The sequence below is a fragment of the Durio zibethinus genome, chromosome 7 (assembly GCF_047325235.1).
Source record: "Durio zibethinus cultivar Kanyao isolate XHJ-2024 chromosome 7, ASM4732523v1, whole genome shotgun sequence".
In the NCBI taxonomy this organism is placed as follows: Eukaryota; Viridiplantae; Streptophyta; class Magnoliopsida; order Malvales; family Malvaceae; genus Durio; species Durio zibethinus.
In genome coordinates, this window is record NC_143168.1 from 26633236 (window position 1) to 26649094 (window position 15859).

At 34.4% G+C, this 15859-nt stretch overlaps 3 protein-coding genes across 7 annotated transcripts; all 3 read right to left on the reverse strand.

Annotated features, from left to right (window-relative positions):
- Positions 1-790: 790 nt before the first annotated feature.
- On the reverse strand, positions 791-4897 carry LOC111277236 (uncharacterized). 2 transcript variants are annotated; one of them, XM_022863527.2, is made up of 7 exons: positions 4408-4897; positions 3753-3807; positions 3194-3268; positions 2913-3004; positions 2434-2515; positions 1532-1615; positions 791-1225 (listed from the first exon to the last, which is right to left on the reverse strand). In XM_022863527.2, exons 1-7 carry the CDS (start codon positions 4743-4745, stop codon positions 1103-1105), a joined length of 849 nt encoding a protein of 282 aa, XP_022719262.2. In that variant the 5' UTR covers positions 4746-4897; the 3' UTR covers positions 791-1102. The 2 variants fall into 2 exon arrangements, with proteins under 2 accessions (XP_022719262.2, XP_022719264.2); XM_022863529.2 differs by lacking the exon at positions 3194-3268.
- A 587-nt stretch (positions 4898-5484) lies between these two features.
- On the reverse strand, positions 5485-9336 carry LOC111277237 (TATA-box-binding protein). Of its 2 annotated transcripts, XM_022863530.2 has the most exons (9): positions 8759-9336; positions 7535-7622; positions 7349-7420; positions 7130-7180; positions 6934-6978; positions 6710-6802; positions 6163-6264; positions 6007-6080; positions 5485-5889 (listed from the first exon to the last, which is right to left on the reverse strand). In XM_022863530.2, coding segments are annotated over exons 1-9 (606 nt in total). In that variant the 5' UTR covers positions 8839-9336; the 3' UTR covers positions 5485-5888. The 2 variants fall into 2 exon arrangements, with proteins under 2 accessions (XP_022719265.1, XP_089620190.1); XM_089764064.1 differs by lacking the exon at positions 5485-5889 and having other exon boundaries at positions 6003-6080.
- Positions 9337-11043: 1707 nt separating this feature from the next.
- On the reverse strand, positions 11044-15782 carry LOC111277238 (Pentatricopeptide repeat (PPR) superfamily protein). Of its 3 annotated transcripts, none has more exons than XM_089764065.1 (4): positions 15091-15334; positions 14729-14981; positions 11782-14050; positions 11082-11519 (listed from the first exon to the last, which is right to left on the reverse strand). In XM_089764065.1, the coding sequence occupies exons 1-3, from the start codon at positions 15208-15210 to the stop codon at positions 11883-11885; spliced, it is 2541 nt and encodes an 846-aa protein (XP_089620191.1). In that variant the 5' UTR covers positions 15211-15334; the 3' UTR covers positions 11082-11519; positions 11782-11882. The 3 variants fall into 3 exon arrangements, with proteins under 3 accessions (XP_022719266.2, XP_089620191.1, XP_022719268.2); XM_022863533.2 differs by having other exon boundaries at positions 11782-13756; positions 13856-14981; XM_022863531.2 differs by having other exon boundaries at positions 11044-11519; positions 11782-14981; positions 15091-15782.
- Between the last annotated feature and the right edge of the window lie 77 nt (positions 15783-15859).

Genomic DNA, 15859 nt, shown 5'->3' on the forward strand with positions numbered 1-15859 from the left:
GTTGAGCTTTATGTCACATTAATCACTGAAAAATCATGAGGGGGACTAGTTGAAAAAAAAACATAAATTTAGTAACTGAATATATGGACAAATTTTGAACTAAACAAGGCGGAAAACTAAATCTTGATTATAGTTTATATCAGAAACAGTAAGATTAGACCATAAAATATGAATTGGAAATTTTTAATTTAAGTAGCATGAATCTAATAACATGATTGTATGAGTGGTGAGATTAAAAAATTTTTATTTTTTCTCTCTTGTTACAAATAAATTAGAGAAGTTGGGTTTGAATTTTTTTAGAATGCAGTCTGAAGATAAATAAAAACATTACAGATATTGATATTTAAATATCAAAATTGCTACATGTTATTTTTTAAAAGTGATTGTATAAATCAAATAATTTTAAAAACCTGAATTTATTGGTTTTGAACTTTGAATCATCCTTTTGGACTTATATATTAACCTGGATTATAATAACTATATAGCACTACAAAATATTTTTGATGAGGAAAGAATGAGATAGTTGAGCTTGAGCTGTATGCAAATAAGATCACAGAAACATGCCTTATCCAAGCATATTAATGCATGTTACCACGATGCTTAGAGTCAATGGATTCTGCCATCTATCTTTGACTTCAGAATTACAATTATCTTTCCTTTGTCTCTTTTCAGGGGAACCATAAAGGGAAATATGAACATTGCAGTGCATTCAAATTGTTTTGAGTTAGCTCTATGTAGCTCTTACCGATGACTAGTTCTATAACAAGATCAAGAAGCATATTCACACGAATAAAAACAAAAATTAAAGAGATTAGAGATTTTTATTGAAATGATCATTGATTATTTGATCATCGGTAACGTGATACACTTCTATCGATAACTAGTTCTAGGGGATCGAGTGTTTGGCCTTAAAACATTGCCAAAGGAAATCCTAAATGAATATAAAAACCTAAGTTAAGCATTTTCTAGACATTAATACATCCATTCCATGAATCAAAAGTCGAAATATGAGACAACTTTTGATGCAATTTAGAAGTGAGCAGTGAGCACTGAATGAATGTAAGAAATGTAAGACTGTACAACAGGCTGCATAGATGGATGTCTAAGGCTCTGATGAAGGGGAGAGATATTGACGCCATTCTTCAGGGGTCCCCTTTCTCTTCCTCAACATCCTTACTGCTGCGCTTGTTAGGGGTATGGCAAGTATGTCATAATCCTTTGGGGCCTAAGCAATCAAGAGGACAAGATCTTAGTTCTCAAAGACAAAATCGTTGTCATGTTAATGCTTATGAATAGTTAGGAAAGAAAAAACTATAAGAATTCCAGTTTTCTTGATCATCACGGTGTCATCCTTTTGTTATTCATACCAAGAAAAGAGACAAAGGCGATGCAACCTCTGGATTATGCCTTTTCTCCCTTTATCTCTCCTTTTATTTATTTGTGAGATGCTATCTATAGCTGAAACGCCATTTTCCCACAAATGATTTTAAGCAAATGAAGCTTTTAGAGTTTGACAAGAGTAGGTGAATACCTTGGGGACCTTAATCAGCTTCATGCTTGCTTCCTCCAGAGTTTTTTGACCTTTCTTAGAATTGCACTTGGCACAAGCAGCGACCTGCAGTAGGCGCACGAAAGAAAAAAACTATAAAATTTGTAAATTCATGGTGGTTACAACCATGATATCTTAAACTCTCTTCATATTGATAATGAACATTAGTCATCAAATTTGGCTGAATATTTAATGGAATAGCAAATAAAATGGAGGAAAGAAGGGATGACCAAACTACGATTCACATTCCATTAACAAACTGTTCATTATAGTCAGCCAAATTTGATGATAAATGTTCATTATGATGATGTTACGTATAAGGGCATAGACTATATTCATATTGATCACTTTATACCATCTCAAGTAAGCATATGACTCATCTTTCAATTTCAAACTCTTATCTTATAGAATAAGAGCCAATAGCTTCAAGAAAGATAATAGATCTTCTAAGACCACAATGTTTCTGCATTTTAACACTCCAGTCATCTTCCACAGATTCCACGTACAATGTTCTCCATATTTTTCTCAAGCCTTGTCCTACTTATGTGTTTAACAAATAGTTACTGGTATGAAAGAAGCAAACAACTTCAAACCATGAAGACATCTAATCAGCCACATGTAGGACAATTTTCATAGCATGAATATGTTTGACAGAAAAACTAAGCAATAGATATATTTCATGTTTTGCTGGAGAAAAAGAAGCCTTCTTATCTTACATTCTTCCTTTGTGCTTTTGCTTAGTCTTGATTTTCATTTAGATGACAGAAGAATACGCGACAGCAAGATACTTTTAACTCTTAAGCACCAATTATAAGCTCAAACAAGAATAAATGGAGGCAATCCACAAATAAAGAGACATCTATCCGTTTAATTGGTTATCGTACCAGATTTTCCCATTTCCATTCCCCCCCTCTCGCAGCTGGCAGAACATGGTCTATGGTCAAGTTCTCACGAGCAGAACAATACCTGTTGACAAAGGAAATTTTCAGTTGTAAGACGCTTAGAAGGCAACAAACAATTACTATTGAAGTGAATTGATAAGAGATCTTTGATACGACAAGGAACAAGAACTGAGAGTTAATTTAGAAATTATAATAACAACAATATATTACGTATGGGAAAATGAGAACTTCAAAGTAGGAGAATTACCGACTTTGACATAGAAAAGTGTGAAAATATTGTAGAACATGAAAAATCTTGACTGAGAAATTTTTTTTCTGAGGGCTTTGAGTTTGCATGAAAAATCTAGACCATGGAACAAAGAAAACGTTGTATGCAACATTTTCGTACTCGAGATTTACAGGGACAAATCATGTTACATAAAACAGGATTATATGTGTAAGAGTAACTGTAAACAACTTACTGACAAGTGAAATTGTCCCTAAATAGAACATTTTTGCGGCTGAGATTGGTTCTTAGTCTTCTTCTCCTAACAACTTGCAGCAGATGGGGAACCTGGGAGAGTAAAGAATAAGGTCAATTCAATCAGACTAAGATGAATATATGGATAAGGAACACTAAAAAGAAAAAGTAGAAAGTTTAAACAGATAAGTTGATTAGTATAGTAACTAGAAAGTAACAGGAAAATTGAAAGAAAGATGCCAGCAAATCACAGTAAATGATAAATGGTCCCCAATTTCATACCCTTAACACGGCTGGTATGTAGAAGGATCCACTTGTGGAGTTCACAGTTTGATCATAATATTCTAGGACATCAGCCTGGATAAATGCAAAGTAAAGGAACTTAAATGTTGAAAAGAACAATTCTATAAGCATGTTTCATTCATGAATGTGAGTGTAAGTTTTGCATCTGAGCAAACACATATATTAAAGAGACTAAGAAGTAGATGAAGAGGTAATGCTTTATAAGTGTTTAAACAAGAAACTAACCAGAAGGTAAAAATTACTTCATGTACTATGATGGAGAATCGATAGAAAATATTAAAGATTATTGTTTCTTTTGGTAGGGAAAGTCCAACACTAACCTACCACAATGCTTTTCAAGCATTTCATGCTATCATAAATGAAATGGAAAAATAAAAGTACTCTAAATAAGTATGGATATCAACTCTTTACTAGCTTGCTCATGTTGGATAACAATTTTGAAGAAAAAGTAAACAACCGCAAAAGCCGAAAACTAGAAAGCCTCACATGACTTCCACCCAAACATGTAAAATCAAAAGACGAGCTACACTAATCCAACCTTCTCCATGAACTCCAAACATATAGCACGCTTCCAGCAGATGACACTGACTGGCCTGGCAGGGGATGACAATGATCAGATCCGTATCCGAACAATAGTAAGAAAGCCAATATAAATTAGTATGGTAGCAAGAAAAAGAGAATCACTGAACGCAAGGAAAAATACTGTCAAACAATTAGCCATATAATCACCAAGAGAGAATTAATTGAGTAACTTATAATCAATCATCAAACGCTTTTCAGATATTTCTCACAGTGATAAACTGATAGTAATTGATAATATGACAACTATAGTTATTAAAGAAAATTGGACTATGTAATGTAATAATAGAATGGTAGAATGCTAAATACATTAAGCAACAGAGAAGCATTTCTCCTTTTGACAGATACTAGTTTTCAACAGCTTCAGTATTGTAACCAATTTATTGAGCAATGGTCTTTTCTACAATCTAGCATTAGGTTACAGTTTAGTACACTCCCATTTTCAACCAAGTTACAGAAACAAAAGATAAGGAGAACAAATGCAAAAGCTAAAACATATCCATTAATTCCAAGAAGGCAAGAACCCATGTTTCTAAACAAATACCCAACTGAAATAACAGAATAAAGCATCAAAATCAAACAAGAAATGATGGGTCTTTAAGAAGTGTTTTTACCTGTAAGAGATATCCAAAACAAGACCTCTAAAACAAGCCAATTCATCAGTCTCAAGCTCACTGTCATAATCCTCTTCTTCGTAAATTCCTTCATCACTCACATTCATACTTCCCTTTGCATTAAATTTGCTACCTTTCTTCAAAGAATAAGAAAAGTGGTGTCTTCTAGCTGTAGAACCAAGAAACCTGAGCCTACCCTTATGAACTTGAAGTGATTTTAGCCCACCAGAACCACCAAAAACATTGCTAACAAGCTTGTAATGAAAAGGGTCTTTTGGTTCCACCCCATCACCATGAAAGAGCGGCTTCAAACGTCCTTGTAGGTTGAATTGAGCCATTAACTATAACCCAAGATTTTGCTTTAGCTTTCAACGAAGTTTGTGTATGGTAGTTAATGTCGTTGTTCTGGGGGTGGTTTTCAGTTGTAGTATTGCAATTACAAAGAGAGAAAAGAGAGCAAGGAACCGTTTTTATTTCTTGGAAGAAATAAGAGAAAGGGATGGCTGAGTTTCACGCAAAGAACCGTTGCCACAAAATATTTTGGCTTGTGCTTCAGCTGCGCAAGGAATATCTTCTTCATAGTTAGCTAAATGACAAATTTACCCACTTTATCTCGTTTTCCTTCAATTTTCACAGGAGCAAGCAAGATCATAGTTTTAGACTTCTAAAAATTGTAAGATCATACCTTTCAATTTGTTATGGTCAATTTTTGTTTTGTTGATGATAGTGTGTCCTTCTGAAATGAAGTAAATGGAAATGAAAAATCTTTTACAAACAGAATCTCAAAAATTCAATGGCAAATCATTTGCAAAGAAACAAGTAATTACCTTTAAAATATTTGTACATTCAAAACGAGAGAGCCAAGAGAAACATGATTCAATTATGTTTACAAGTATCTTAGAGTAACAATTATACATGACAAAAAGGAATAAAAAAAGAAAAAAGTTTAACAAGTTTTCGGCATTTCCTAGCATCAAAGTTACAGATTTATAGTTTTTAGCATGCATGACAACATACACGAAGTTAATCTCAGAGATGACAAAAGAGTTGAGTAAAAACTACGTTTAGGGGTCAAAATTTTAGTGAAGTTACTATTATTTTATTTGAAAGTAAAATGTCTACAACAGGTAACCCTGAACATGTTTTTTTCAGTTTGCTCTTCCCTCCGAAGTTACTAATTACACAAATGATATACCATCCATCCAAGCACCGTACTTAGTTTGAGGAAAAAGAAGACCCCATGTGACAACCACAGCCAAAGAGCTGGGTGCCAATCCCCGTGTTCTTCGTATATTCAAACTTCAAATCCAACTCTAAACTTTAGTTTAAGGAAAAAGAAGACCCCATGTAACAACCACAGCCAAAGAGCCAGGTGCCAATCCCCGTTCTTCGTATATTCAAACTTCAAATCCAACTCCAAACACCATGGTGGAGGAAAACCTACTATCTACAACCGGGTCAAAGTTCCATTCAGAGGTATATCTGCCAGCAAATTAAAGATCAGTCAGATGCAAAGTCCAAAACATTCTTTTGAGATGAACCAAAAAATTAATACTAGTCAGTAACTTCAGAGGGAGGGAATAGGGTATAGCTTCCTACCATTGTTGGTTCTTCCTGAACTCTGTAAGGACAGGATATATATTCTCAAAGGCTGTGTATGTCTCATCTCTCACCTGAGACACTCAAACAAAGAGAATTAGTAATTCCATAGGAGATAGAAAGCAGAATGGATAAACAGAGGCCCAAGGTAATCACCTTAGCTCCAGTAATCACAATCTTCCCTGACACAAAAATAAGAAGGACAATCTTTGGTTGTTTCATACGATAGATCAGGCCTGGAAAGAGTTCTGGTTCATACTGCATTAAAACAACATGAAGATAAGTCACAATCCTTAAACCAAACAAACAAGTCTTGACATCAAATAAGTAAACCCTCTAGTTATCTAGAACTCATCCAAACAGAACTAAATCTAAGAATGTATACAATAATCCCAAACTTATTTTCATGTTTTCAAAGGCTGTTTACTAACCAAATAAAAAGCTCAGTATCAAATTTATTGCAAATAATGTTTCAAAACCTTTGGACTGAAAATTTTGACCATCCCACGAGCCTAACAGCCATAAGGGAGAGTAACCACTTACAGAAAAAATAAAATAAAATAAAAAAATAAAAAAACTTTGTATGTGCATACACACATAGAGGAAGGCAGGGAAAGCCAGGCACTCATACCTGAAAAGGAGAATTCATATCCAATGTCTTGTATAAAAGGAAACAACTAAATAAACAATGAATGCCACTTACACTTGAAAAGGCACCATGGGAGTATGCAAGACCTTCCAGTCTGATAGGAAATTTGACATCACAGGACCCGACAATATTCTGAATTTTGAAGTCCTGCCGATCACAACAAAAAAAGTTAAACAAAAAAGCACGGTAAAACACTATTGAAGGAGGAGTTATTAGTCCATACATGCAATTTTATAAGCATGGTTTGCATAAGAAAAACAGAAAAGTAGTGGAAGTACCTTGAACTTAGCAGGAAACCCAAGCTTTTGGATAATTCTGGCATACTGAAAGCACAAAAATAATGTCAGTTATAGCCAGCTTCATCATTGCATCCACCTATCTAATGATAAGAATAAATATCACAGAGATAATTGACCTCTAACATAGTTCACAAACAGAATTAAAGGCACAAGCATCTCATAGAAAAGAATCTACCTTCCTTGCAGCCAGTTTAGATTGCTGTTCACTTTTAGCACCGGTGCAGACCTGAAGAAGCAAGGAAAACTGTTTTAGTAAATCAATAATTGAACAATGATAACATGCCTGGGCTCAAGCAATTGGTGCAAGCACTTTATTTAGTAAAGGATTTTAACGCTAAACACAACAACCAAATAAATCCATATGACTCTAATTTACAATTAAGAAAGGAATTACCATCTTTCCAGAGGCAAAAATCAAAGCTGTAGTTTTTGGCTCCCTGATTCTCATAATGACAGCAGCAAAACGCTGTAGGATTATTTTATAAATAAAAAGGTTAGCAGCCAAATAACAGCAGCAGAATCAGAAGCTGTGCAAACTAAAAAAAGAATAGTATCAAGAATTTAACCATCCCAGGCATACCTTGGGATTGTATTCTGCATTTCGAGCTTGCAGTGCAATTTGCTTAAGATCCAACTTGCAATCTAAGTTCACAGTTGATACAATGTTCCTAGAAACACAGTAAGACTAAAGCTAAGATTTCAATATTTCAACTGCAGTCAAACCCCAATCTATAAAGGATTAAGAGAACAGTTTTAATAAGAGAAATTAGAAGAAGCTTTCATCTTTTTCTTTGTTGAAAGTTTAATACAGATTCATACTAGTTAGTCACAGAATCACTACAACTTTACAATAATAGAAAAGACTTATGCTCTGATGCAAAACATCTGTCAAGTCTCAATTAAAGATATTTTGCCAAATGCAACAGTTTTCAACTTTACGTTAGGATCAGTAAGTGACTTGTAATCAGGCTTAAAACAAGTCAAGACCATAGCAAGTTTAAGCTAGCTGATTCCACTTAAGAACAAGACTCAAGAGAAATATGTGGTTAAACCAGCTGGCCTCAAGTGGTATATAATTTCACTCACAAGCTAGCAGGCCAAGCTTATGATCAAATTCGGTGTAATTTAAGTATTGTTCATGTTATCAAAACTTACCCGCCACCCATATCTCAGACACTATTACTAAATCAAGCACATCAAAGGAAACATAAAAAAGTATTAATCAAAAGATATCTCGTTAAATCTTTCTCTTTCACGCTTTTAAGTGTCCTTAAAACTTTCAACAGGAATATAAGCAAGCCGCATACAAACAAAATCCACTTCTCTAAAATATTTTCAACATAAACAAATACCACAAGCTCACATAGCATATCCCCTAAATCCCCCCTTCATCTTCCCACAATCCAATCAACATCCATCAACCCCTAAAAAAATCCCTTACATAAAGAAATACCTAGCCACAAACTTCTCATAAACGTCACGCATGAATCAGAGACGTATGCTCCCCAAAGCCAACCCTTTTCTAAAGAATTAATTGACTACATGTCTCCAATAACCAAAACCTATCCACAAACTCTGGTCAGCCAATTAACCACCCGTTAACTTTAAAAAATACCCAAATCTCAAAGACCCATATCCCAAAAAACCTATATTTTTCAATGGTATAATTGAAAACCTATGTCCAACTAAAAGATCTTCCCGTTGACAAACTTTTTTTAACCAAATTTACGCATACACGACTTTATACACACAAAAACATACACATGTCAGAATCTAAGAGATGATAGGCAAAAAGGAGACTTACTGAAGAGTGGGAACAATGCCAGATGGGTGCTTGGAAAGATCCACTGGTTGGCTCCCTTCCAAGCCACCTTGTTCTGCCATTCACTTTTTTGTTCCTCACCCGAAAAACCCCACCAAAAAACCCCAATTTCCCCTAAAAAATTCCTGGTTTTTTCTCTAAATAACCAAAATCGGAAAACCCATATCGAATTTCGCCCAAATCTAATCGAATTCAACCAGCTCACCAAAAAATTAGGGATTTTAAAGGGGTAAAACAACTTCGCCTGAATCTAATCAAATTCAACCCGTTCACCAAAAAATTAGCGTTTCTAAAGGGGTAAAGCAACAAAATTTGGGGGAGATGAATGAAATATCCCACAGTTTTATCCAAATCTAATCATATTCAACACCCTTTAAAAGAAAAAAAAAAAAAAAACAAAAATTAGGGGATTTAAGGGGTAAATCTACAAAATAAAAAAGGGGGGAAATTGAGGAAAATAAGAGGGAGACGTTTGAAAAGAAGAGTCTTTTATAGGTTTTTGTTTTGAGTTTATATAGGAGAGAAGAGAAAAGATTTGGATTTGGAGAGGGTCTCGTCTTGATGATGAGATTTGTGAGGGTTTGGTTTATAAGAGGAGAGAGGCGGTGATTCAATCGGGTTGGCCTTTAGTACCCTAGATCTCCCTATTTATAAAAGTTGACTCCATTAGCCGGTTAAGCCGTGAGTGTTACCGATTTTTGCCGGTATGTTAGTAGTTAGGAAGAGCTGACGTAAGCTATATTCTCATGTCTTGTCTTGTACTTACATACGAGGTTTGGAAGGGTAGATTTGAGAGTTCGGATGAGATTTGAGAAAAGATTGATGAGTGCTGTTATTCGTATCTCAATTTTTTTCAATACATTTCAAAATTTTTAATTTTTAATAAAATTATTTAAATAATTATTAATCACATTCTAAAAATTCATTTTTAAAAATTTTCACAAATAAATATTCAAAAACCTTCAAAATTTTTTGAAATTTTTGAATTTTTAAAAGTTTTTAAAAGCTTTGAACATTTATTTTTAAAATTTTTTAAATATTTTCATAAATTTATTTTTAAAAATTTTGAATCATATTTAAATATTTCAATATAAAATCTTACAAAATTAAATAAAAATAAAAATAAATAATTTATCTTTAATTTTATGTTTTTAAACTTTAAATTGGTGAAATTTTTTTTGAATTTAACTTGATTAATCTTAAAATATTTTAGATTTTTGGTTGAAAAGAGAGTAGAGATGAAGTATTTGAATTTTTTTTATAAATTTGTGTTTTGAATTTAAAATGTATTAAATAAAAAATTAAATATTAATAGTAATAGGATATGAAGAAAAAAAATTTAGACGAAAATAGCATCACTCAATACGGTTTTGCTCTCTGCTGATGGATTGTCTTTGTCTCCTACGTATTTGGATTCTTGGATTAGTGGGCTCAAATGAACGAGGTTGCCACATTTGAGTTTGTCAAAATGAGTTTTGTTTTTCTTCTAAAAATAAAGAAAATTATACGGATTTAAATTTTTAATTTATTAAAATTTTGATTTTAAAAATAATTATATGAATTAATTTATTTAAACCTTAAGTTTTGAATTTTTTTATTTCTATTTGAAGATAAGAATTCAATTATAAAATTAAAAAATTAGCAATTGAATCTAGAGTTGATATCGGATTGGGTTCGGGACGGATTTTGCTTGCCTTGAACCGAACTGACTTTATGTGTATCAAATTTGAACCCGAACCTACCCGAATTTTTTTTTATTTTTTCATACTCGAACCCAACTTTGATCCGATACTATATAAATCGTACCCGATCCGACCCAAAATTAATAAAATCTTATTTTTTAAAATATAAAATATTATTTTTAAAATATAAATATTTAAAAATATAATTATATAAATATATATAAATAAAAAATTAAATAATTAATTAAAAAATAGTTTTTTATATAATATCGAGTCAAGTTCATGTTTGGGTTTGTCGGGTCGGATTTGCCTAAAACCCGAACCCAACCCAACCCAACCTCGATTGTTTCATAATCTTATCTGACCCGAGCCGAAACTCGAATTTTGAAAAAAAAAATTGACCCCGTAGAGTCGGGTTAGGTCGAAACCTGTCAGTGATGGGTTAAATGTCCGACCCTAATTGAATCCGATGACTAATTACATTTAACAATCCTACTAGAACTTAGCTTCCCTTAACCATCTTATTGAAAAAGTTTTTAGTACCAATCCACTATGGTGCAACATAAGATATTGAAAACCTAAACAGGCATAAGCAAGTTGTTAACCATAAATCAAAGCCCTAATAAAATACAATTTCATTAATATTCTACTTAAAAATGGAGCTGGGATAGAAATCAGCATATACATTCTCTTTCCCTCATTTGATTTTGAGGTTTAAAACTTCTACAAGGTTGATACTTCTCAAAAAAAATGTAAAAGATGAGCCATGAGATTTAAGTGGATATTAAGTTACCTTCTTGTCTAACATCAGAGCAGATAGCTTCTGGCATTTTTTTTTAATACTTTAAGGTGCAAGGATTTGAATGCCGCTCACTAGAATTAAGAGTCCAACGCTCCGAGAACAAGTCACACATTGTTGGCTGGCTTATGGTATTCTAAAGAGACAGCGAAAGGTGAGAAAAACTGATCTGCAGGATAATCTAGTTGTTGCACCTTGAACTTTTTCTAACTTCAACCCGTTAGCGGAAACAGGCTCATCAAATGTGCTCTTATGTTTTCACCTTGCAAAACAAAATAAAGATAATGAAAATGAAGTAAATACAATAATTACCAGTTATCTCTGCACAAGAAAATACCACTATTACATGATGATTATTAGACAGCTCGGATCTTGGAGGAAGCATTCTATAAGATACAGTAAAACGGAGCAAGAACTATGAAAGTAGAAGACAGCACTTGACGACAAGAAGTTTTCAAAGTACATGACAAAAAAGCCCTGTTGTACAGGCTTATGGAGATAATCAATGAAGGCATAATTCTTACCACAATGAATCATCCATGAAATGAAGCGCAAAATCATCCTCTGGCGTTAAATCAAGGTGCATTTTCAAAGCCTCCTTAGTCCACTCTCTTTCAATTTTTATTTACCAGTAATCTTTGCACGAACAAGAGCCACCTTCAAAATGATGAAACCGGTATGCATCTCGTACAATAATCGGCCTTTTAGATATCTTGGAAACAAATTTGATCCAATTGTGGCAATCATTACACACACGAAGATTCTTAATCACGCGAAGAGGAATTGCACTGGGCAAACTAAGGAGCCCAAAAGCAATAGCCAGCTTCTCACTGTGAATATAAACAGCTGGGTCCTTCTGTTCTTGTTCCACATCACTGAAAAGGCTATAACGGTCTTGCACATAACCAATTTTAGCAGCTCGTTTATTTAGATCCTCTAAGTGCTCATATATCTTCTCAGCCAATGGATGATGGCAGTCACCAACAAAAAATGCATGAATTGAATTCTTAACCTCAATCCAGCTCTGAGCGGGCTCCTTTTTCACACCTCTTTCTTTCATCATTTGCCTTGTCTGATCCCTAGAATCCCATTTCCTAGACACCGCATATAAATTAGAGAGAAGGACATAACTCGCTGAGTCTTGAGGTTCCAATTTAAGAAGATGATGAGCAGCAAATTCTCCTATGTCTACATTCTTATGAACTGCACAAGCGCTTAGGAGGGTCCTCCAAATGATGGCATCCGGTTCAATAGGCATATCCTCTACAAATTTTCTTGCACGACACAAAAGACCAGCTCGGCCAAGAAGATCAACAACACAAGCATAATGTTCAGGTTTAGGCACTAAGCCATGTTCTTTGGTCATGGAGTCAAAGTAGCCAAGGCACTCATCCACCAAACCCACATGGCTACAAGCAGATAAAACTCCCACAAGAGTGACATGGTTTGGTTTCACACCAACCTGTTTCATCTCCTCAAAAAGATCTATTGCCTCAATACCATATCCATGTTGAGAATAGCCCGTGATCATGGCATTCCAAGAAATCTCATTTTTCTCAGGCATTTCCAAAAATTCTTTTTTTGCATCATCAATGCTACCACACTTTGCATACAATGTGACCAAAACATTAGACACTTCAATTTCTAAGTCATACCCTGTTTTTATGATCATGGCATGGATCTGCTTTCCTTGTTTTATATTAGCAGTATTAGCAGCAGCACTAACAGAGGAGATAAAAGTAAATAAATTAGCTTCCACTCCTGCTGTATTCATTTGAGAAAAGACCTGCAATGCTTCCTCACAGAACCCACTCTGTGCAAATCCTGATATTAATGCATTCCATGAAATATTATCTTTCTTATCAATTTTTTGGAATGCTGTATATGCATCTTGCCTCTGACCGCATTTAGCATAAAGACTAACAAGTGCATTGCCAATTGAAAGATCATCTGAGAAACCAGAGAGAAAAGATTGGGCATGAATTTGTCGTCCTTGACTGAGTGCTTGAATACCAGCGCATGCACTGATAGCACTTGAAAGTCCTATGTTATCGGATTGGATCCCTTGGTTTAGCATGTCTCCAAAAAGTTTAAGAGCATCATCAAACATATCATGCTGTGTGTACCCTGAAATCATAGCTGTCCAAGAAACTACATCCTCCTCAGGAAGTCTTCTGAGAATTTCTAAGGCAGTTTCTAACTTTCCAAGCTTAGCATACATGTCAATTAATACACTACAGACGTAAACATCATACTGAAAACCAGTTTTAGTCACTTGAGAATGAATCTGCTCTCCTAAGTCAAGAGCTCCGACTGAGGTGCAAGTTCTTAAAATACTTGGGTAGGTAAATTGATTAGGCACCAATCCTTCAATCTGCATCTGTCTAAATATATGAAAAGACTCACTAAGATTATCTAACTGCCCATACGCAACAAGCATCACATTCCATAAAACCACATTTTCAGTCTCTGTTGTACTAAAGAATTCATGTGCAGTTCCTACGTCAGAGCATTTAACATAAAGATCAAGCAGAGAGCCTTCAACAATTAAGTCCATAGAAAATCCAGCTTTTATAGAGTACGAATGTAGCTGCTTACCTGTAAATAAAGCTCCAAGAGATGCACAGGCACCCAAAAGACTGGCAACTGTAACACAGTTTGGTTTCAAGCTATTATGCTGCATTTTCTCGAACAACTCTAGAGCTCTATCACTATATCCACACTGTGCTAACCCAGAGATCAGTGAGTTATAAGTAGTTTCATCCCGAAGCAGCATATTGCTGAAAACTTGTTCTGCAGACACCAAACTCCCAGAGCGTGAATATAAAGTTACTAAAGCATTGCAGACATTAGTCTCAGAAGAAAATCCCTGTTTGAAAACAAGGCTATGGAGCTGCTGTCCAAACTTAAAGAACTCTATTTTCGTGCAAGCACTTAAAACACTAGAAAATATGTACGGAGTAGGGAAATTTCCCAATATATGCATCTCAGAAAACAACATAATAGCTTGCTCCTCATATCCATTTTGAGATAAGCTGGAGATCATAGCCACCCAAGAAACACTATCCTTCACATATAGTTTATCAAACACCTTTTTCGCTGAATCTATAAATCCATTTTTTGTGTACAAATCAATCAATGGGTTACAAGCAAAGGAGCTAAAACCAAAACCATGATGAATAATCCTAGCATGAATTTGTTCAACATTCTCAAACAGAACATTACTAGCGCTACATGCCTTTAAAATGCTGGTGAATGTACTCTCATTAGGACTCACACTTTCAGCTACCATCCTTAAATAAAATCCCAGGGCATTATCATTCATTTTCCTTGAAACAAACCCAGAAATCATTTTATTCCAAGAAAAAACATTTCTATTTGGCATATCATCGAAAACTTTGATTGCACCGTCTAAATCACCTAAAGCAATATAAAAATCCATAAGCTTTTCAGATAAAAAGTGTTCTTTACTGTAACCCATCTTCAAAATCTTCCCATGAAACTTCTTCCCATCCTCTAATGACCCAGAATTTAAACACCCTTCCAAAAGCCAAAGAAAAGTTTGATGATTGGCTTTAATCCCTCTATTCTCCATCCAATGCAAGATAGCAACTTCCTTTGAATTCCCTTCATTTTCCTCAATAGAAAGCTCATCAAATGAATGAGAAATAGCATTAGTATTATAACAAGCTAATCTCAATCTGCTCCAATTCCTATTAAAATACTGCAAAATTTCCAAAAATATGAACAGAAGATGAGATACTATACCAAAACAAGAAATGGGTAATAACAGAAATCAGTGAATAAGTAATTCAAAACTAAAAAAAAATTACCTTTTGGAAGTTCTGGGTGTGTTTGAGAGAGATATGGAGGGGTTTGAGCTTAATGAAAGGGAAGTGGTAAAAGAAGGAATAAGTGGAGGAACCTTGAAGAGAAATTTGGTTTAGAAACATGGGATTATTGTTGGGTTTTTGAGTATTAGATTGAGCATCAACTTTGCAAAAGGTTTAAAGGATTTGAGTGAGATTTTATTACAGATTTTTGCTAGGTTTAAGGATTGATAGTGGTTTTGTTTTGTTATAGCTCTATTGACTGGCGCCAAAAGCAGGGAAAAGATTAACTAAAACGACCAGTAGTTCATTGTATTTCTTGTCGTTTTGTTTTTGTTTTATTTCAGGTTATAATCGGAGAAATTTGGTTGGATTGCAACCACAGAACATAATAGTTTTGGGCAAGGTATGATCTACGAGGTCAAAGGGAATGGACATATGTACACTGATGGTGAGGAATTTCAAGGTGTTATCAACCAACTGATGACGGTCCTGCTGATGCTGATGTTGATGTTCAAGGGCATCATGAGGCTGTCCCCGTGAATAGAACTGAAACTTGAATAGTTTCACAATGAGAAAGCTGGCAAGAAGATGGCGTCTCAAATGTTTTTTGGCCTCTTAATTTTAATTATAGTTGCAGTTCTCACTTCATTATTTTGGACTGAAGTTCAAGATGAAAGGCTGTATGTTGTTCCAACTTGGAGATTTGAATTCTTCGGCATCTTAAACGTGGTGCAGTGTAATTGAATTTATTGTATTATTAATTAAATTT

Excerpts from the sequence above, each read along its gene's own strand:
- LOC111277236 (XM_022863527.2), bottom strand. The coding sequence starts at position 4,745 with ATGGCTCAATTCAACCTACAAGGACGTTTGAAGCCGCTCTTTCATGGT. Across the intron at positions 3,808-4,407 it reads GTTTTGGATATCTCTTACAG|GCCAGTCAGTGTCATCTGCT; the intron begins GTAAAAACACTT and ends ATCCCCTGCCAG. Across the intron at positions 3,005-3,193 it reads ACATACCAGCCGTGTTAAGG|GTTCCCCATCTGCTGCAAGT; the intron begins GTATGAAATTGG and ends TTACTCTCCCAG.
- LOC111277237 (XM_089764064.1), bottom strand. The coding sequence starts at position 8,838 with ATGGCAGAACAAGGTGGCTTGGAAGGGAGCCAACCAGTGGATCTTTCC. Across the intron at positions 7,623-8,758 it reads GGCATTGTTCCCACTCTTCA|GAACATTGTATCAACTGTGA; the intron begins GTAAGTCTCCTT and ends CTGTGTTTCTAG. Across the intron at positions 6,803-6,933 it reads GGTTTCCTGCTAAGTTCAAG|GACTTCAAAATTCAGAATAT; the intron begins GTACTTCCACTA and ends TGTGATCGGCAG.
- LOC111277238 (XM_022863531.2), bottom strand. The coding sequence starts at position 15,210 with ATGTTTCTAAACCAAATTTCTCTTCAAGGTTCCTCCACTTATTCCTTC. Across the intron at positions 14,982-15,090 it reads ACACCCAGAACTTCCAAAAG|TATTTTAATAGGAATTGGAG; the intron begins GTAATTTTTTTT and ends GAAATTTTGCAG.